Raw genomic sequence first — 22,339 nt, forward strand, 5'->3', positions numbered from 1 at the left:
GTTGAATGGGGCTGGAGTACATCATTTAATCATCATAAAACACATGCCTAATGGTGATGCCAAGAGCTACCTGTGCTACAGAGCAAGTCTAAAAATTCAGTAGTTCGTAACGATACTTTATTAGCGGAAACTTTTACATATCCTCATTTTTCCACTCTACACTGCATAATTTACAGAGTTAATTTTTATTTAAAAGAATACATAATTAAAGTTATACTCAAAAGGAAACAATCATACTTCTAAACAAAATAAAAACATTGCACTCTTGTAGAGTTCTTCAGTCTTATCATAGAAGGAAAGTCTAGAGTAATCCAGTAACCTCAGTATTCTGCCTGGTTTCTTGTTTCCACTTAAAAACTCAATTTCTAATTGCTATTTTAACTCTAAGTAAAAGCTTTGCTTCCAAAAAGGAGAACGAAAATAAATTCTCAAGTGACCTTTAAGATTTCTCATAGAATAAGGCCAAAATAGAAACAAAAAGAAATCACTGACTTATCTTTTTACTGAATTTTAGTCTAAATGATAGTAACCTGCAGTGTAACTTTCAAATCTGACTTTCAGAAAGACCATCCACTTTCCTTATCTTTCAAAATTCCCAAGTCTTTTGGAAAAGAAAAGAAAACGTTATCTAAAATACCTATCAGTGTAACAGGTATTCTTTGTCCCCTCAGGTTAAGAGGGTAGTTGCACGAAGCAGCGGGAACACAGATCTCTGTACCCAGGGCAGTACCGATCACCCCCGTGTCACCCCACCGCAGGCGGGCTGCCCCCTGGCGCACACCTATCAATCACCAGCACGTGGGACGCACCTGCGCTCTGGCCGCTCAGCTCCGTCTCAGCGGCTCTCTCTGGTTCTGCAGCCTGCAGCCCGCCTGCGGTCAGTCTGGGCTTCCTCTCTGCCCGGGCGGGTGGTGGGCTCTTGGGCTCGGCCGCAAGGCAGGCCCCGACGGGCCCCCGCAGCGAGCAGTGCTTCCTGTGGAAGTGCTGCTGCGCGCTCTCGGGGTCCTGGAAGGCCTTGGTGCACGTGCCGCACTTGATGAGGCCCCGCGGTGCGGCCTCCAGGTCCGCATGCACCTGGCGCACGTGCGTCTGCAGGTCACCGAGGCTCTGAGTTGTGGCTGAGCAAGCGCCGCAGCGGAACCACAGGCGGCCCTGGCCCAGCAGGGTCTGCAGACAGCGGCCGTGGTCCTCCCGCCTGTTGACTTTGCAGAGGTAGCTCTCGCGGCAGCCGCAGGTCAGCAGATTACCCGTCTCTATTACTGGAAAATCACTCTCCGTTTTAATGGAAGGTTCTGTTTTTTCTGACACAAATACATAGTCTGTGCTGTGGTGCTCCTTATAATGAGTCAAAAACTCATCTTCCATATTAAAACTCAGATCGCAGAGCCCGCAAAAGTACTTCATCTTTACCTCACTGTTGTGCTCATCTTGGCAATGTCGGTGTAATGTTTCCATCTTGTGAAAAGTCTTTTTGCAATGGGTGCAGCTGTACCTGTGAAACTGGTGACTTGTTAAAGACATGCAGTGTTGCTTTACGCATTCTTGGGAGTCAAACATATCTTCACAAATTCGGCATTGCCATTTACCCCTTGGAGGGCTGCTTGCTGGGGAGTGACCAACAATAGTAATAGCTGAAGGATTCTCAGCAGTCAGATCACTCCTCAGTGCTGTAGAGGATGATGGCAAAGTGTCACGTTCCACCTCATCCGTCTCATAAAAATACCTGTGTCCACTGTGAAACTCAGTCACATGGGCCATTATAGCCTCTTTCCTCCTCAACTCCTTTTTGCATGTCCGACACCAGAAAAGAAAGTTATTTAAATGTGCCCCTCCATGAATGCGGCTCATGTGTAAACGGATGACTCCCAAATCTTCACACACCTTCCCACAGACCACACACTTGTAACACATTGTGTTTGCTGAGAAAACATGCTTTTCTACTGCATCTTCACTCCGGAAGCGTTGACGGCATTCACAAAACCAGGTTTTAACAAGTGACCTTTCCTTCTGAAAACAAACCACACCCCCATGGCTTTTAACTCCTAAATTCATCTTCTTTTTTGGAACAGTGCTACAATCCTGTGAGCTAGATTCTTGAGAGGACATATTTCTTTTCAGTGATGAAAATTTTGACTCATCTTGCAACAGGTGCAAGTCAGAAGGTTTGTTCCCTTCACTGCTGTGGCAATAAAGTAAGATTGATTCTTCCATTGAGTTAATGACTCGGACTTTGTGTCCTGAATTCTGCTTGTGATTCCGGGTACTGGTTTCATCCACAAAGACATGGTTGCAATGTGGACAGTAACCTCTCAGTAGGAATTTCTCTGCCACCTGAGCAATGCTCTTCTCAGCTAGAGCTACAGGACCAGCATTTCGACAACGAACTCTAAATTGGATAAAAAGATAAACTTATAAGTATTTCTAAATGCAGTATCTCTGCTTTTTATTGTAGTAATTATTAAGTAAACATGTGTACATAAGCACTAAAAATTGTTTTTCAACAAAGAGACAGATGATATAATAATATCCTATCTACCTGAACATTACCTAGATTTTGTCTGGTTTTAATCCATATACCAAAGGATAAAACTAGAATCAAAATTTTTTTTTTAAATCCAGACAAATTTTAGAAAAGTAGAAACAATGTAAAATGTACTGACAGAAACGTTATGAGACAAGCAGGTAACTAACTTCTCTACGGTAAGTTCAACAGTACAGAGCAACACAACAGTGACATTCTCAACAACCTGGGGCCTGTTCTTTAAGAATGGACTGATTTTATGTCAGGAACATGCCATGCTCACGGTTGCTTTTACACTAAAAAGTGTCCAACATCACTGTTCATCAGGGAAATCCAGATTAAAACCACAATGAGACTCTCAAAAGAACGACTAAAATGAAACAAGATTGGCAACAGCAAACCTTGGCAAGGATGTACAGAAACTGCAACTCTCACACCTGGCTGGTAGAACATGCACCAGTACACACGGGGAAAATGTCGAGTAGAGACTTATAAAATTAAATACACATCTACTCTTTGATCTCGCAATTCCAATCCTAGATATTTATCCAAGAGAAATGAAAACATATGTCTATAAAATACTTTGTATAAAATGTACATAATAGCTTTATTCACAACAGCTAAAAACTGAAAAAAATCCAAAGCTCTACCAACATGAGAATGAATACGCAAATTGTGCTATATTCATACAACAGACTACTACTCACAAATAAAAAGAACAATGAACTAAACAACATGGATGAATCTTACAGATACTATGACAAACACAAAAGAGTGCATACTATATACATGATTCCATCTACATGAAGATCTAGAGGAGATAAATCAATGTAAGGGAGGAAAAATATCGCAACAGACTGCATGGGGATGAGAGGGTGGGAGATGACCAGGAAGGGAAGGATGGGCTGACAGCTGTATCCAGTCTACAAATCATAAAGGTTAAGGGGGCAGAGGGCTAGAAATGAAAAACACATGAAAAAAAATCAAAGGTTAAGATTTGTATACTTCAATAAATTGAAATAGTATGTCAGAAACAAAGAACTATAAACAATCATTAAGCGTGGTAAGGTGCATACAGATGTGTGAGAACGGCAGTGTTGTGCATTATCAAAGTTGGATAAATAGGGTTCACTATACTAGTCTGTTGACGTGCATACAGTGAAATTTTCCATGAAAAAATTAAGAATAAAAATCCTGGCAGAATGAGGATTTGAACTCATGAACTCAAGAAATACAAGTCAGAACTAGGACTGTTAACATCAGTAATTACACGGAGTTTATACGGAGTAATTATACTCAGCTGCCTGTTTTTTTGAGAATGTATTTTACTTGAAAGTTTGTGAAAACAATTGTTCTAAGTAAACAAATGCAACTATATCACTTATTAGATACAAACTTTCAATGCATTTTAAAGAAATAAGAAGGGGGAAGACCTAAGAGAGCATCAAATGCAAAGCACAGTCTTTGAATTATGATTCCAACAAACCAAATGTAAAAAACTTCATGAAGTGACCTGGGAAAATCTGATAACTGATTAGATGTTTGATGATATTAAAAAACTAGTTTTTCAGGTATCATGGTATTACAGTTATTTTTCTTTTTTTAAAAAAAAAGTGCTTATCATTCCTAGGTATATCCTGGAGTATTTACAGATTAAATGACAAGATTTGCTTCAAAAGTAAAAATTCACAGGGATGACAGTGTCATGTAGTGACAACTACTGAAGCCTAGTGACAGATGCATCAGGGCTCATTATACTCTCATTACTTTTGTATATTCCTTGATAATTTTCATTGTAAAGACGAAAACATCACACTCGATTATTTGATCAATTTGGCCTTTGATTGACATGCAACTTTTCACACGTCTGTCATACCTTCCATGCTAGCTGACCCAAAGCCAACATTCTATCTTAACCTTCTCCTCCCACAGGCACAACCCTCAACAACCCACACAAAACTCAGAACTGTCAGCTTGTTTTACATCTACAGCAGTGTCAATGAATCCACTTTTCTCACACCTCTCCTCTTACTATGGTAAATTTGGGTAATGTCCAGGCAAATTTCCATTCTCATTTTAAAGGAGAGAAACACAGAATAGAAAACTATTTGTTGAATCCCCTCCTGGTCAAGAGCTGTTTGGGCAGGACCAGTACAAACCTGAAATGGGCAGTAAGCTCCATGTGGGAACGCAGGGTCTGGTGGCAGGCCACACACTTAACTTGAAATGGAACATCTTTGCAGAGAGAGATCAAAAGTTTCTTTGCAAAAGATGGAAATGATATTGGCTGTGCCACTGCCTTGTCATCTGAAAGACAAAATGAACTATAATTTGCAAAGATTTGAGTGGAGTGACCCGGCCTTCCTCCCCTCTGCTTTCCTCAACATCCGGTTAGCAAGTGAAAGATGATAGTTATTTATGTGATAAAAATCTAAGAAAAGTCATTTTCTAGCTTCAATTAAGTGCAATGGATGCTGAACTCATGCTCAAACTAAAATCTGAGTTTAAATGCAGGGAAACACCCAACTTCCCAATGGATACACAAAAACATTATTGTGCATAAATGTTTTCTTCCCAAGTTTGTCTTCATTCCTCAAAGTAAACCTTACTCTTAGATACAGATAAATATTAAGAATCTTTTTGAAAAATAAAACTGAGATAAACAATCTTTCACTTTCATGGTTCTGAAAATTAATGTGAAAATAAGTTATCTCAAGAATTATCTGAGATGTACAGTAAATCAGCAAAGGTTAAAGGAGTTTAATAATTTTCATCAGAAGAGAATATGAACATACCACCCAGTTTAAAACTCTGATGGAAATGATTCTTTCCAGACATATGCTTCAAACACTCATCCTTGCTGCTAAAAAGGAGGAAGCAATTTGGACACGCAAAACACTGAATAATCTGAGGAAGGAGGTTGTTTTTATGTCCATCATCTGCATCTTCCTAAAATATAAGGCAAAGCTATATTACAGACAACGAAAATCAATATTCAGTTTCTTAAGTCAACTTTCAAAATAACCTATTTATTATACATTTGGAATATTTTGTATCAGTTGTTAACATGAAAACTTTTCTTCTCTGAGGGTGAACTGTGGAATTGTTTTATCATAAATAAGGTCCCATACATGAATTTTTTTATTTTTTCCTTAAAAACAAATTGTTACCATCTTTCTGTGACAATAAAGATAAAAGTATGTCTGCTTTCTAGACATTTTCTTTTTATAAATACATATGCAATATTATATAAATGCATAAATGTTTTCACATCACATATATGTTTTCTTGTTTTGCTTTTTTGCTCACTCTGCAATATAACCTGCGTTTACAAATATGTATTCTTCCATAAATTTTCCATGTTTGTCATTTATAAAAAAATATACAAAAATAAATATACAAGGGGAACTGCCATTGTTTTATCAAATATTGTCATCTTACAGATTCTTCTCCCTCTCAGTTTTCTTATTCCATAATATCTAACAGAAATCCCTAAAAATCAACTGGTGTCACTCTTTGTAATGGTTACAAACGACTTTATGGTGTAGATCTACTAAGATTTAGTCAACTATTCATTTTCAGGCTTTTTTTTTTTTTGCCACTACAATGATTTTGTAAATATATTTGTAAAAATATACTGTTGACTACATATCCTTATTATATACTGCTTTCTCCTCATTATCAGGAGTGGCCCTATTGGGTTAAAAGTTTTTTGATAATTAAAAGATACTGTCTAATTGCTTTTCAAAAAGATTCTACCAATTCAGGTGCCCTAGCACCAAATGAGTCTGGCACAGGCTACTATGGACCTTATTTTCATGTCTGCAGTCTTACAGACACGTGCTATGTTAACTTGCCTTTCCTGTCTACTTGTGCTCTGAGTTTTCACTCATATAATTCTGTGCATTGCTTACTCCATTCCAGCCTCAGGTTTTGCTTATTTTCTCCCCTCTGGTCAACCTGTATCCATTTCTTTGTTATCAAAACTAACTCTGTCTCATCCTCCATCTTTAAAATATTTTTCATCAAACACCTATCTATTAATTTTGTATATGGTCACCTTAAAATTCTGATAGTCAAATGGGCATGCCTTTTGTAGTGTCTAGGTTTCCAAACTTGGTTAAGAGCTTCCTCTATTTATTTTTATTTCCATTATTCTAGGAGGTGGGTCATAGATGATCTAGCTGTAATTTATGTCAAAGAGTATTCTATGTTTTCTTCTAAACGTTTTATAGATTCTGGCCTTACATTTAGATCTTTAAACCATTTTGAGTTTATTTTTGTGTATGGTGTGAGAGAGTGTTCTAGTTTCACAGGTGGTGGCTGGCCAGCCCTCCCAGCACAACTTGTCCTTTCTCCACTGTATATTTTTGCCTCCTTTGTCAAAGATAAGGTACCCATAGGTGCATGGATTTATTTCCAGGCTTTCTATCTTGTTCCACTGGTCTATATTTGTTTTTGTGCCAGTACCATACTGTCTTGATGACTGTAGCTTTGTAGTATAGTTTGAAGTCAGAAAGGTTGGTTCCTCCAGCTCCATTCTTCAAGATTGCTTTGGCTAGTCATCAAAAATTTACAAATAATAAATGCTGGAGAGGGTATGGAGAAAAGGGAATCCTCTTACACTGTTGCTGGGAGTGCAAATTGATAAGCCCACTGTGGAGAACAGCATAGAGATTCCTTAAAAAAAAAACTAGGAATAAAACTGCCATCAGTTCAGTTTAGTCGCTCAGTCGTGTCTGACCCTCTGCGACCCCATGACCCACAGCACGCCAGGCTTCCCTGTCCATCACCAACTCCCAGACCTCACTCAAACTCATGTCCATTGAGTCGGTGATGCCATCCAACCATCTCATCCTCTGTCATCCCCTTCTCTTTCTGCCTTCAATCTTTCCAGCATCAGGGATCTTTTCCAATCAGTCAGTTCTTCGCATCAGGAGGCCCAAGTATTGGAATTTCAGCTTCAGCATCAGTCCTTCCGATGAATATTCAGAACTGATTTCCTTCAGGATGGACTGGTTGGACCTCCTTGCAGTCCAAGGGACTCCCAAGAGTCTTCTCCAACACCACAGTTCAGAAGCATCAATTCTTCAGGGCTCAGCTTTCTTCACAGTCCAACTCTCACATCCATACATGACTACTGGAAAAACCATAGCTTTAACTAGATGGACCTTTGTCAGCCAAGTAACGTCTCTGCTTTTTAATATGCTGTCTAGGTTGTCATAGCTTTTCTTCAAAGGAGCAAGCGTCTTTTAATTTCATGGCTGCAGTCACCATCTGCAGTGATTTTGGAGCCCCAAAAAGCAAAGTCTGACACTGTTGCCATTGCTGCCCCATCTATTTGCCATGAAGTGATGGGACCAGATGCCATGATCTTAGTGTTCTGAATGTTCAATTTTAAGACAAATTTTCACTCTCTTCTTCCACTTTCATCAAAAGGCTCTTTAGCTCTTCTTCACTTTCCACCATAAAGGTGGTGTCATCTGCATATCTGAAGTTATTGATATTTGTCCTGGCAATCTTGATCCCAGCTTGTGCTTCCTCCAGCCCAGCGTTTCTCATGATGTACTCTGCACAGAAGTTAAATAAGCAGGGTGACAATATACAGCCTTGACGTACTCCTTTCCCAATTTGGGACCAGTCTGTTGTTCCACGTCCAGTTCTAATTGTTGCTTCTTGACCTGCATACAGATTTCTCAGGAGGCAGGTCAGGTGGTCTGGTATTCCCATCTCTTGAAGAATTTTCCAGTGTGTTGAGATCCACACAGTCAAAGGCTTTGGCATAGTCAATAAAACATAAGTAGATGTTTTTCTCTGGAACTCCTCTTGCTTTTTCGATGATCCAACAAATGTTGGCAATTTGATCTCTGGTTCCTCTGCTTTTTCTAAAACCAGCTTGAACATCTGGAAGTTCATGGTTCACATACTGTTGAAGCCTGGCTTGGAGAATTTTAAACATTACTTTGCTAGCATGTGAGATGAGTGCAATTGTGCAGTAGTTTGAACATTCTTTGGCATTGCCTTTCTTTGGGATTGGAATGAAAACTGACCTTTTCTAGTCCTTTGGCTGGAAACTACCACATGACCCAATAATCCCATTACTAGGTATATATCTCAAGGAAACAATAATTGAAAAGGACACATATACCCCAATGTTCACTGCAGCACTATTTACAACAGCTAGGCAATGGATGCAACCTAGACGTCCACTGGCAGATGAATGGATAAGGAATACTACTCAGCTATAAAAGGAACACGTGTGAGTTGGTTCTAATGAGGTAGATGAACCTAGAGCCTATATTACACAGCATGAAGTAAGTCAGAGAGAGAAAAACAAGTCTATATTAACACGTCTATGGACTCTAGAAAGATGGCACTGATGCTTCTATGTGCAGGGCAGCAAAGGAGACGCAGACGTAAAGAACAGAGTTTTGGACGCAGAGGGGGAAGGAGAGGGCGGGATGATTTGAGAACGTATCATTGAAACATACACATTACCATATGTGAAACAGAGAGCTAGTGGGATCTGCTGCTGAGAACCTAGAGAGGCAGGGGTGGGATGGGGTGGGAGGTGGGAGGGGGAGGTTCAAGAGGGAGGGAACATATGTATACCTATGGCTGATTCATGCTGATACACGGCAGAAACCATCACAATACTGTAAAGCAATTATCCTCCAACTAAAAATAAAAATATAAAAACAGAATCTCATGATCTCCACAAAAATAAAAATTTTAAAAAAGAGCCTCTATCCCAAAATTGGAAATATTTTTTATGTATACAAATGGAAATATTTTTAAGTGTACATTTATATGTGTATGTACATGTACGCGTGCTTGTGTATAAATATAATTTAATTTGTTAATGGTCTTTAGAGTAACAGCCTTAAAAGTTGTATTGTGTCTTCCTAAATTTCTATCATTAGCATTAGGTATACACAATAGTTTGTGTAGTTGCTTATGAGATGCAACAGGAGAAGGGACAGGAAATTCACATTCATACTAAGTACATTATGGTTGAAATGTGCTTTTCCACTTAATCCTTACAATAACCCATGAAGTACTATTTTCATTATTTACTAATGAGAAAGCTAAAGTTTTGGTAAGTCAACAAAACCACCACTCCCCTTCAAGCTGCACCCTCAGAAGACACAGGGCTGCCATTCACCGAGCCTTATAGCTTTGGTGGTGAATTCTGTGCTCTCTTCGTCACTCTTCACCCATTTTATTTTGGTGACAGTCATCAAAAAGATAACCCCTAGTATGACTTTCTACATTCTGATTAGAAGGTTCCAAACAAGAGCACTAAAAGCATTTACTAACTTATACACATAACTTACCAATTTACAACCATGTCCCCTACTTGAAGAACTCTAAGAAAATAAGCTGTAGTTCAAATGTGAGTTATAACTGGATTCAAAGCAAGTGGGTTTAAATTGTTTGCTCAATAGAATAAAATTGTGATTCCACATAAAATTTTATGGGAATATACCTAATTGCAAAGGTATAACATATTTGCAAGTATCTTCCAAAAACCAGGAGAAGGAATGGGAAATACAATGTCTGGTAAGTTAAAAGTACTCAAATCCCTTTTACCACTGTATTTCCAGTCATATTAAATCAAAATGCAGCATAGAAATTAGAACCACAACAAGGTATCACATCAGAGACACCCCTAGGATGGGTATTTTATAGACAGATAATAAGTGCTGGCAAGGATGTGGAGAAACTGGAATCCATATACATTAGTGTGTGTTAATAGGAAAGCAAACACACGCTGCGCTGGATAACAATCTGGCAGTTCTTTAAAAACTTAAGCATAATAACTGAATGGCCCAAAAATTAACTCACTAGAGAATGGAAAACATATGACCACCCAAACACCTGTACATTTGTTTCTGTCAGCATTATTCACAACAGTCAAAAGTGGAAATAACCCAAGTGTCCACCAGCTGAACTGACAAACAAAAGTGGCATACGTCCACACAAGGGAATATTATTTGGCAATAAAAAGGATGAAGTGCTGACACAAGCTACAACAAGGACAAGCCTTGAAAACACTATGGGAGGTAATGTCTGTTCACCCACAAGTGATTCTGAGGCACCCTTGGGCTTACAGCATGTCCTCCACCACCCCCCACACCAGGAGGGAGAAAGGCAGCAAGCTACCTGGGGACAGACCTGCTAGCCTGAATGTCAAAAAAAAAAAAAAAAAGGCTAAACACTTGCTGCTCAAAGTGTGACCCAAAGACCAGAAGCACTGCCACTCAGAAGTTTGTTAGAAATCTTGACTCTAAGGCACAACCTTCACCTGCACTTTAAATGACTGGTGTGCACTAAGATTTGAGAGGCACCAGTCTAGACAGAAGACACTGGAGACAAAAAGGGAAGGGTAGAAAGGCAAAGGTAAACTGTGGACAGTTTCACATTTCACTGAAGAACATCATCTTTATGAAACAGAATGCACAGGTAAGCAATCTTCTAGCGACCTCTTCTGGCTTATTTATGAATGAGCAATTTATGACGCAATGACAACCCAATGCACACCAGCTCCTTTTGACTCCTTGTGACGGACACTCTAAAAAATAAGCAACAAAAAGCCTTTATTAAATACTATATGTCGGGCCTTAAGTGCTTCATAACATATTATGCTTTCTCTCAACAATTCTGGATGAAAGTGTAACGATTTCACTTTAGAGATGAGGAACTAAGCTCACAGATGTGCCGTAATTTGGTGAGAACACAGTTAATAAAACTGACATGGAATCCAGGCTTGTCTAACACCAAAGACTTTGCTCTGTTTCACCATAGTGCCTCCAGGAAGGCTGAGTATTACAAACTTACTTCCCAGAGAGATGGCAAACGGGAGGGCAAAAGAGCATGGAACGAGCAATTCCTAGAAAGAATGGAAAACTAATGAAATTGGGGAAACACAAATGAGAGTGAGTATTCATTAATTTTAAAGGTTAAAATGCCCATTCAGATTTACTGAAGGAAAAGGATAAATACACTTACAGCATGGAATAAAAACAAACATGCCCTGAAGGAGCTCTGGTTCTGAAAAGGGCAGAACACTAACGACTCAGGGCAAACGATTCAAAACCGTGATGAAGCTGCACCTCTCCCCCTTCTCTTCCCAGCCTGGGTCAGGACACGCAACAGCCCTATCATTTCTCTCTTCATGGTGTCTTCTGGGTCCACTTTAACGTATTTATTCTAAATGCCCTTATCTAAGTAAACTCTTCTCCCATCTCAAAGCTACATTACTGCCAAAGTCACCTAAACTGGTCTCCTTGTCCACATCTTTGAATCCACCCTCAACATGGGTGCCATTCCAATACCACTGTCTCTGGTGTCTACCCCCCAGAAAAGGAGAAGGACTCTGGTTCTAGAATTAAAACACTCTAACTCTGAAGACACAGGCATTCTTCTCATCGGGTCACAACCTACAGTGGTGCCAGCACCTGGCCAACGTCAAGTTTAAACCCTGTGGCTGTGCAGTCCAGTTACTACTTGAGTTGGGACCCCCAGGACCCACCCAGGGCTGGGGTCTGGCTGGGACTCAGGGAACGTGGGGACAGCTGTGCTCATGGCTATGGTTTATTAGTGCGAAAGGAAACACAGGGGAAGGGCACACGGGGCACAGCCCAGAGGAACCAGGTTTAAGATCCCAGAGATCCTCTCCACGGAGATGAACAGAACACACTGGACAATTCACACCACCTTAAAGACGCGGTGCCCACCTGGGTGATTCAAGTCGATTTAGGCAAAACCACCACAATATTGTAAAGATGGGCCACAAACTGCAGAACAACTATACCAAAGAAATTCTCGCACTGTTAAGAAAGTGCTAGGACCCACAACAGATTTCCCAACCTGGGGTCTGGCAAAGGGACTAAGAACCTGCAGGGAATTTGACTTGGGAGGCCAGTGGGATTTGATTACACAATTTACACCAGACAGGGGAAACACTCTCGGAGGGTACAAAGAAAACCTTGTGAGCACCAGGACCCAGGAGAAAGGAGCACTGACCCAACAAGAGACGGACCCAGACTTGCCTGTGAGTGTCCAGGAGTCTCCAGCAGAGGCGTGGGTCAGTGGTGGCCCGATGCAGGGTCAGGGGCACTGAATACAGTGCATGCACAAGACAAGGCAGAGGAACCAGAGATCAAATGGCCAACACCCGCTGGATCACGGAAAAAGCAAGACTTCCAAAAAACATCTATTTCTGCTTTACTGACTATGCCAAAGCTTTTGACCGTGTGGATCACAATAAACTGTGGGAAATTCTTCAGGAGATGGGAATACCAGACCACTGACCTGCCTCTTGAGAAACCTGTATGCAGGTCAGGAGGCAACAGTTAGAACTGGACATGGAACAACAGACTGGTTCTAAATTGGGAAAGGAGTATGTCAAAGCTGTATATTGTCACCCTGCATATTTAACTTATATGCAGAGTACATCCTGAGAAACGCTGGGCTGGATGAAGAACAAGCTGGAATCAAGATTGCCGGGAAAAATATCCATAACCTCACATATGCAGATGACACCACCCTTATGGCAGAAAGTGAAAAAGAACTAAAGAGCCTCTTGATGAAAGTGAAAGAGGAGAGTGAAAAAGTTGGCTTAAAACTCAACATTCAGAAGACTAAGATCATGGCATCCAGTCCCATCACTTCATGGCAAATAGATGTGGAAACAGTGACAGACTTTATTTTTGGGGGCTCCAAAATCACTGCAGATGGTGACTGCAGCCATGAAATTAAAAGACTCTTGCTCCTTCGAAGAAAAGTTATGATCAACCTAGACAGCATATTAAAAAGCAGAGACATCACTTCACCAACAAAGGTCCATCTAGTCAAAGCTATGGTTTTTCCAGTGGTCATGTACGGATGTGAGAGTTGGATTATAAAGAAAGCTGAGCACCGAAGAATTGATGCTTTTGAACTGTGGTGTTGGAGAAGACCCTTTGAGAGTCCCTTGGCCTGCAAGGAGATCCAACCAGTTCATCCTAAAGGAGATCAGTCCTGAATATTCATTGGAAGGACTGATGCTGAAGCTGAAGCTCCAATACTTTGGCCACCTGATGCAAAGAACGACTCATTGGAAAAGACCCTGATGCTGGGAAAGAGTGAAGCAGGAAGAGAAGGGGACAACAGAGGATGAGATGGTTGGATGGCATCACCATCTCAATGGACATGAGTTTGAGCAAGCTCTGGAAGTTGATGATGGACAGGGAAGCCTGGCATGCTGCAGTCCATGGGGTTGCAAAGAGTCAGACATGAACGAGTCACTGAACTAACTGAGGGCAAAAACCACCACAGTATTGTAAAGAAATTATCCTCTAATTAAAATTAATTAGTTAATTTTAAAAAATAGTTCAAATTTTTAAATAAGAGTTCAAACTGAAAAAAAAAAAAAAAAAGAAAAGACTCAGTGCCCAGGGGGTCAGGTCATACCTGCCTAGTACAGGGCTTCAGCATAAACCACACCACCTACACATACAGTTCAGGCACAAAGAGCCACTCATCAGAGACTCATTGGCAAACTGCCAATTTCAAGTTCCCAGACAGCAGCTTGGTGCCAACCTCACAAGCAAGTCCGTCTAAAGATGAAGTCTTGGGCCTGCTGTGTACCCTGCTCTCGGCACCGTCCCTGTTCCCTACTTGCTATTTTCTGCAGGCTCCTTCCCACAGCCTGTCCTTTCCAACTATCCAAATCCAAGCCTGGAAAACCGCGTCTCCTCCGCAGTGCTCTGCCCCTTTCCCAGCTTCTCCTCTCCCTTCCTCTGAACCCCTGCTTCCTCTGAAGACTACCATGATGGCCGCTTCATTCTAGAGCACATAGATTCCTCTCGTACCACAGCACTCGTCAGGGTTCAACAAGACACAGCCTCCCCAAGACTACTGATGGAGTATTCAGCAAACTCACCGCCAAGAGGCACATCTATTCCGGGAACACAGAACTTAGCCAGAGACACCTGGGAGCACAAGTCCGCGCTTTTCACAGAATCCAGGGTACTACCGACACGACTTTTCAAGGATAGGTCACAGACTAGCAAATTCTGAAAATATGGTTTAAAGAAAAACCTTACTAGTCTTTGGACATCAGCATTTTACTATTTCAAAACCTAATATTTACTCAGCAAATACCCGAAGCATGAATCTTCTCATAGGTTTTTAGCTACAAGGGCATTTACAGTGTTACTGTTTATAATGACAGAAAAATTTAAACTAATACATCTAATAAGAAATAAAAGAGAGGCTTCTCTGGTGGCTCAGTGGGAAAGAATCCACACTGCCAATGCAGGAGACACAGGTTTGATCCCTGATCCAAGAAGATCCCACATGCCGCCAAGCAAGTCACCCTGTGGCCAGCTACCACGACAGAGCCTGTGCTCTAGAACCCGGGGACCGCAATCACTCAGCCCACACGCTGCCACTCCTGAAGTCCCTGCACCCAAGAGCCCATGCTCCTCAGCAAGTGCAGCCCCACAGGGAGAAGCCCGCACACTGCAAAAACGCGCAGCCCCCGCGTGCAAGAGCTGCAGAAAGCCCACGCAGCAACAAGGACCGGCACCGCCAACACAAGCACAGACATCATAATTGTTTAACAATTAATATAGCCATACAGAATGCCATGCACTTATTTTAAATGTACATACTGATTCAACATTTAAACATTTATGTTTACAACACACTGCTTTTTTAAATTATGAAATAATTTAGATACCTTATCCTATATAAAAATATTTACATATGGAGAAATAGCAGAAATATATATATGTAAATGTTAATAATGCTTATCTCTATAAGTGACATTAGAGTGATTTCCCACTGGTTGCCATGGGGGAAAGGCGGTGGAGATGGGATGGATTGGGAGTTTAAGGTTAGTAAATGCAAACTGTAATATTTAGAATAGATAAAACAAGGTCCTACTGTATAGTACAGGGAACTACATTCAATATCCTGTGATAAACCATAATGGAAAAGAATATGCAAAGAAATGTCTATACATGTATAACTAATCACTCTGCTGCACAGTAGACATTAACGCAACACTGTAAATCAAATATAATAAATCTTTTTTAAAAAAGGGGGTTTCTTATTTTCTTTCTTGTTAGTATTTTAAAACTCTTCCAGAGTGAAAATATCATATAATTAACATTTTGTAACATTAATAAGTGAGATACCTACTAATAATATCAAGTCTGGTAAACACTTATTACAGGGCTCTTTATTACACTGAATTTGCTAATATTATGAATCAGTCTCATGTCCCTTGAGATTTCACACAATGTGAGTCACGTAACACAACCTTTTAAATACCAGATCTCTTAACACCAGCATTAATAAAGGTATCATCACTGACTACATGGCTCTGACATGTCAACCAGCGCTGAACAGCAATGTCCTTAAGAAATCCATTCTGATTATCATGGGATTAACTCACAGAACATCTTGAACAAAGTAAGTCAATTTCATAGAGCAATTCAATAAAAACAAGGGCTTCAGTGATAATCTTTAGGACTGTTAGCTTTCAGCTATCAGGGTTACCTGCCCACGAAAACGTTCCAAATCATTTTATTTATCATAGACAATCACAATTTTGAGCCTTATGTGCATCACTATGGACTGCAAGCTTAAGAACAGCAAGAAAACACCCCACGGATCTCTAGAAAAACAATACCTATTCTTAACTTAGGACATGTTCTTACCTTAGCAAAAAGGTGATCCCTATATTGTTGCTGAGTAACAAAATTTTTATAACATACTACACAAACAAAGGAACTGATGAAAGGTCCATGCAGTGTAATTGTTGGATCACATGGAGAGTGGTCGAACCTACTTGGCAAAACAGAGGTTAACATTAGAAAATCTGACATATTCTAGGGGCAGTACTATGTTGCTTCATTTGTTAAGTTAGACACACACATTCAAGCCTTTACACTTTTTCTACTGAAGTATTAAATAAGGTTCTTTATATTCAAGAGATATCACGTGGCTCTCATATGTCATGCAATCTCTTGAAACAGTGACCAACACCTTAAAATTTCAAAAAAGTACTCAAGATACAATAAAATGGATTTAAGCATATTTTGCCAAATTGGTAAACTTCCAGTCTGAAAACTGTACAGTCATCATATGTTTCTTCTGGCAAGGAACAAACTAAAACTCACAAATAATTGTAAATGAATCACTGGAATAATAATGTCATGTCAAGATTTCTGGTATACACCTATTTCCTAAAAATGGCTTTTAATCCTTTTAATGTCATTTTAATCATTTAACAAATTTGTGTCATTGAAAACTGCCTCAAAGACTTTTTTAAAATTAAAAACAGTTAAAATACAGTTATCTGTAGAATACTGAACCCCTCTCCAGAAGGCTCTCACAGCAGGGTCAGGCATAAGCAGGGTGAGACATCTTGAGAAGGTCGAGAGCCCCAAACTTCAGCTCCCCTCTTCAAACTATAAGAGGGGAGACTAAGAAGATAAGGACTATTTAACTCCTTTAATATTGCCTTCTCTTGATATTTACTTTCTCAAGCTCTACTATTCAAAATTCAGTAAATTATGGATCTCATAAATAGAACATTTATTATTAACTTTGCTACACTTTGTTTGCCTTTAGCATTTACTTTGCAATGACATATTATCTTTCTTTGGCCTAGCCCACATATCTGTAAATGCTTTGTGTCTCTTAAAATTTGCTAACGGACTGGATTTCTCTAAAATTGATCCAAATGTACATCAATGCAAAAAGTCTGGTCAGAATTTTATGAAACATATTAGGACTGAATATTACTAGAATAATCTGACTTCAAGCCTCCTAGGAAGCCTAAGAAATGTAAATTAGAAAAAATTATATCATAAGAGTTTGGAACATAAAGCTACAATCAAATGGCAGAGGTGCCTCACGCTCTCAGTTCATCTTCAGCACCCACTGTTCTGAACATCACACTTACCTTTTCAAATGTCCTAAGAGAAGGTGCCCATTATCAAATTCCTTGTTACAGTGCATTATGGGACATGAAATTGGTTTCCCAGATGCTCGAATTTGGCTTCCTCTTCGGAATGAACCTTTAGTTCCAGAATTAATCGTGCCTGTTTTGAGTCCTGCATCATCAGAATATAAATTCTTAAGTTCCTATTTCAGGTAACTGTCCTTTGGACTGGTAATCAAAATTATGAAAAAACAGTAAAAAAAAAAAACACTGGGCAGCATCAAATGGGTGATCCTACTTGTAATTAAGTGCTTACAAACTTTCTCATAAAAGATATAACAACCTACAAATACATAGCTATTTGGGAAAAGGAAAGCCATTAAGATCTCCAAGTAATATTATCTTGAGGAAAAGAACTGTTCCCTTAAGTTCAACAGCCAAGAAATGTCAAAGATGGAATATATTAGAAAATCAGTTGCTCTACTTGCCTCCCTTCTGTTCATTTATATAAGCTGGCAAAGATTTTTTCTTCTAATTCTTATTTTTTTAAGTATCTTACACACATTATAAGGTTCAGCTACACAGGCTGTAACTGAGACGGGGAGGGAATGGGGAGGACAAGGAGAATGCCTTCACCAGTTCTTCTATCTGGTGAAGATTATCCCGGTTCCGTCATAATCTTGGTCTTACAGTCAAACAACTTTCCAGCCTCAGCCAAATTTTGTTTCCAGACAAATGCCCAATGCATGTTGTATAGTGAAAAATTTAGAGTTCTGTTCTATAAACAAAGAATTTAAAAAGTGCTAGAAGGATTCTGATATATAGCTTGATTATTATTTCTTGTAACCTGTTTCACTCAAATACTTTGAATATTTCATATAACAAAAAATTGTATATTTATCTTTACGGCAATTTCTACCAAGTCCCTAAGCATTTAACTAAAATAAAATGTTATACCTTTAACATCATCTAGTTAAGATCCCCAAATGGTTATCTATGTTGAAGGTTTCAACGCTCTTCTGTTTATGGAAGAAATGCCTCTTTTAAATGCTGCCAGACTAACACAGCATTAATCATATTCAAAGAGGCATTAATGACAATACACCTTTTTTTGCTTTAATTTCTTAATACAGTCAGAATTAGAGTAATTTTTACTGTCCATCCACATTCCAAGTGTTGCCTATTAAGACCTTTATTTAGCCATAGAGGTTCTGGATAAAAATTAAAGTGGAGAAAGCAATCAATTAGAAGAAAATAAGCTTTATCCAAGGAAAGGCAAAATACAGAGAGATTTAAACAGCTCTTTTCCTTAAACAGCATAGTGTGTTGTTTTTAAATTACCAAGGATTCAAATGTGCGGAAACTGGTCTAACTACCAAAGTCTATAAAAAAGTTGGATTTCCAAAGTTTGAGTAATTATAAATAATGTACTTAAACTACTTCTAATCAAAGGACTGCATTATAATGGCTGGATACTTTGGAATAGACTGCATGGAGTCCCTTAATGCTATTGAGAAGTAGAATCTCACTTTTTATAACTGACAGCACAAAGACATCTCTGTTTTCCCCAGCTCTCCACTCCTCAAAGGAATGGCACCACAGCAAGTGCAGCCCAGTGATAAAGCCGCTATGCCAGCAAGAGCCCCTGGACTTCAGTGCTACAGTGTGGCAGGGACCAAACAAGAAGATAAAACAGCCACATAAAAAGAATGTAACTAAAGACCTTAACTCACAGCACAAGCTTATCAGCTGCCAACGAACCAGATGTGACCTGAAGTGATCTACAGTACCACATCTTGACAAGAATTATAAAGACAGTTAACTGACTCATTTGTTCCCACCTGACCCACTCAGAAAAATATATACTCAGATGCTTGTGAATTCAATTTACACTGAATTAAAATACTCTGACAACCTGAAAGCCAGAGATTAGGCCTAAAGGGATATAGTACTGGTCCAACAATCCTTCTAGACAAGACTTGAAAGTGTTAGATTCATATGAGAGAAACAATTATACAAGAGATCTTGTAAGCCTTGTAGTTCTAGACCATTTTTGTATCAAAATCTTCCCAAATCTACAGATGCCCTCTAGAGGTGAGGCCCGGCATGTATTTAAGATTCCCAGGTGATTCTGATACAGCTAAGGATGGCAATTTTCAAGTAAACTTTTCTAATGTAGGTCTGGAATACCAAACAATTCTTCTGTTTAGTTGAATGACAGTCACATTTGGAACATGGTTCTAGGCTTCCTTCCTGTGTTTATATGCAAATACTCATCACCCACTCTGGTATAATATTCAACCGACACTTATTGGACATCTCCGTGCAGAGCCTTCTTCTTAGGCACTGACGCTAAAAAGGATTAATTAGGCTTAGTCTCCGTCCCCATAAAGCATATAAATCTAGTGAAAGACACAGAAAAGTAAACATATCAATCCAATACAACAGCGTAAAAACTATAGGCAAAAAATGAATAAAACACTGTGGCATGAAAGACAGCTGGGCAATCAAACTTAGGCAGACTAAAAACCTAGCACCCTCTAGTACTGAATATAGTACTTACTTGCCTGTGGCTAACCCCACGGGCAAGTAAGAAAAAAAGGAAAAGGTATTTAAGAAGGGGGATAGGGCAAGGGAGAAGCTTGCCAGGCACAAACATATTGGGAGATAAGAAGGAAATGCAGCGTCAGGAAGTAGCCAAGTGTCAAAATACCCACAAATTATTGGAATTATTTTAAAAGTGGCAATTTGATTCTGTTCAAAGAAAAGCCCTCTGAAAACTATAGAACAAGATATCCAGGTTCAAAGTTGAGCACTGCATACATAGATTACTTCTAAGACTTTCTGCAACTAAACTTTTGGCTGGATTAAATCCACAGCTAAGGTTTCTGTGAGTAACCCAAGCCTCTAAGGGCTCAGTGGGTCTTGTACAAGACAGGCTAGAAAAGCTGCCAGGATGGGACTGTCCTGAAAGCGTCAGTTGCTCAGTTGTGTCCGACTCTTTGCAACGCCATGGACTGTAGCCCGCCAGGCTCCACAGTCCATGGGATTCTCCAGGCAAGAATACTGGAGTGGGTTGCCATTCCCTTCTCCAAGGGATCTTCCCAACCCAGGGATCGAATCCAGGTCTCCCACATTGCAGGCAGATTCTTTACTATCTGAGCCACCAGGGAAGCCGCAAGGGACTGTCCTACTGACACAAAAATTTTACCAAATTATCTGGTGGAAGGAAAACGCTCCACAGTGACTCTTCCAGGAATCTCAAGTCTGTAGAGTTAGTAATGAAGAAGTTACCCACTGCTTTTGATGAGCCTCCCATGTTGACACTTCCAACAAAATATCTACATAGGTTGCATGGACAAATAAATAAGTAAATGCTAATTTTTTCCATCCCAGCTTAAATTCCATTTCCTTACAGAATCCTGACCTCAAATAACCTGTTACACATCCTTACATAGCCACATGTACTATTTCATGTAGGACACACATGAATGAATAAATGAGCAATATCTAATCAGCTCAAGGATTACTTTTATTCAAAATACACTTTTGCCAAAATAGGAAGACAACTGGTAGGTAAAGCAGGCCTCCCGTTAAGTAAATTTCAATACTTTATATACTTACTAGCAACTGAATAAACAGAAAAAATGCCTTAAGGCTTCAGGGAAGCCTCTGATCTCTAAAGAATACCTGGCATTTTTAACCACTGGTCCACACACAGTCTTGCTGCTTCTGTATCAGAATGTCCTCGAATAAACTCCAATTCTTGTAACCCATGAGCATGCTGAAAATCGATTTTTTCCTAAAGATATTAAGAAAAAAATCAATTAAACTGTGATTACTAATCTTGTTTCCTTAAGAAAATGATTTTGTCACAACAGTGATGAGAAAATACTGATTATCATTTATCCCTGTAACTCCAAGTCTAGAACTCTATCCTAGGGAGCTAAGTCAAACCAAAGTTTCCTGCTCTAAATAAGATGTTGATCCCAATGTCATCTATATTTGCACAAAGTTTGCAAAAACTTAATCTCCAAATAGGGTACTGTTTAAGTAAATTATGGTGTGTACATCTCATGAAAGTCATTAGAAACACTAACCAAACTTTTCAATGAAATAGGAGTATACTATTGATATCAAATATGTTACCAAATGGTAGTAAATGAATAGGGTCAAATATAAGCAAAGATTATTTCAAGCTATATGTAACTCTGCCTGCAGAGAGGGAAAAAGGCAGAAGATAAATATGACAAACGTCAATGGTTATCTCTGGAATGGAAATATGCATGATTATTTTCATCTTCACATTTTAAAACATTCTTTTTTCAAATTTTCTACATGTAGACTGAAGTATATAGAAGCCTATTAAACATCTGTTCAATGAACAGTGCAAGAGCAGACACTCAGCAGTACTTAATATGTACCAATACAAAACATCTACTGCATCTAGATCAAAGGTGGGCAAATTTTTTCCACAAAGGGCCACAGGATAAATATTTAAGGCTCTGCAGCCCATATAGTCTCTTTTGCAACTACTCAACTCTGCTGCTGCAGCACAAAGGCAGCCATAGATAATATGTAAACAAATGGGCATGGCTATGTTCCAATAAAACTTTATTTACAAAAACAGGCGGTGGACCAGTGCCAACTACTAAACTACATGCTTCAGACTTTTACAGTCTCTAAATCTTTCTAGTTATGTTACTGATAAATCTATTTGCATACTCTAATCATGCTGTATCTATAGGTTGGTACAAAAGTAATTGTGGTTTCGGACCATGAATTTTAAATCATTATAACTAGGCTCGGCACATCTTTATTAATCAAAATAGGAACCATTACAATCAACACATTTTTGCCAACAAGAAATGTCT

The 22,339-nt window shown here is 39.3% G+C and overlaps 1 protein-coding gene across 13 annotated transcripts in view; it reads right to left on the reverse strand.

Moving 5' to 3' along the window:
* Positions 1–22,339, reverse strand: part of ZNF451 (zinc finger protein 451) — a 128,100-nt gene that overhangs the window by 43,872 nt on the left and 61,889 nt on the right. For 12 of the 13 annotated variants that reach the window (XM_043450397.1, XM_043450400.1, XM_043450396.1 and 9 more), the window contains 6 exons: positions 21,156–21,267; positions 17,487–17,637; positions 16,237–16,363; positions 5,317–5,470; positions 4,681–4,828; positions 810–2,386 (listed from right to left, as the gene is read on the reverse strand). In XM_043450397.1, the coding sequence (XP_043306332.1) occupies positions 810–2,386; positions 4,681–4,828; positions 5,317–5,470; positions 16,237–16,363; positions 17,487–17,637; positions 21,156–21,267 (2,269 nt within the window). Of the gene's footprint in view, positions 1–809; positions 2,387–4,680; positions 4,829–5,316; positions 5,471–16,236; positions 16,364–17,486; positions 17,638–21,089; positions 21,268–22,339 lie in introns of those variants that run through there. The other variant, XM_043450408.1, reaches the window with a different exon arrangement.

Source organism: Cervus canadensis, chromosome 28, assembly GCF_019320065.1.
Source record: "Cervus canadensis isolate Bull #8, Minnesota chromosome 28, ASM1932006v1, whole genome shotgun sequence".
In the NCBI taxonomy this organism is placed as follows: Eukaryota; Metazoa; Chordata; class Mammalia; order Artiodactyla; family Cervidae; genus Cervus; species Cervus canadensis.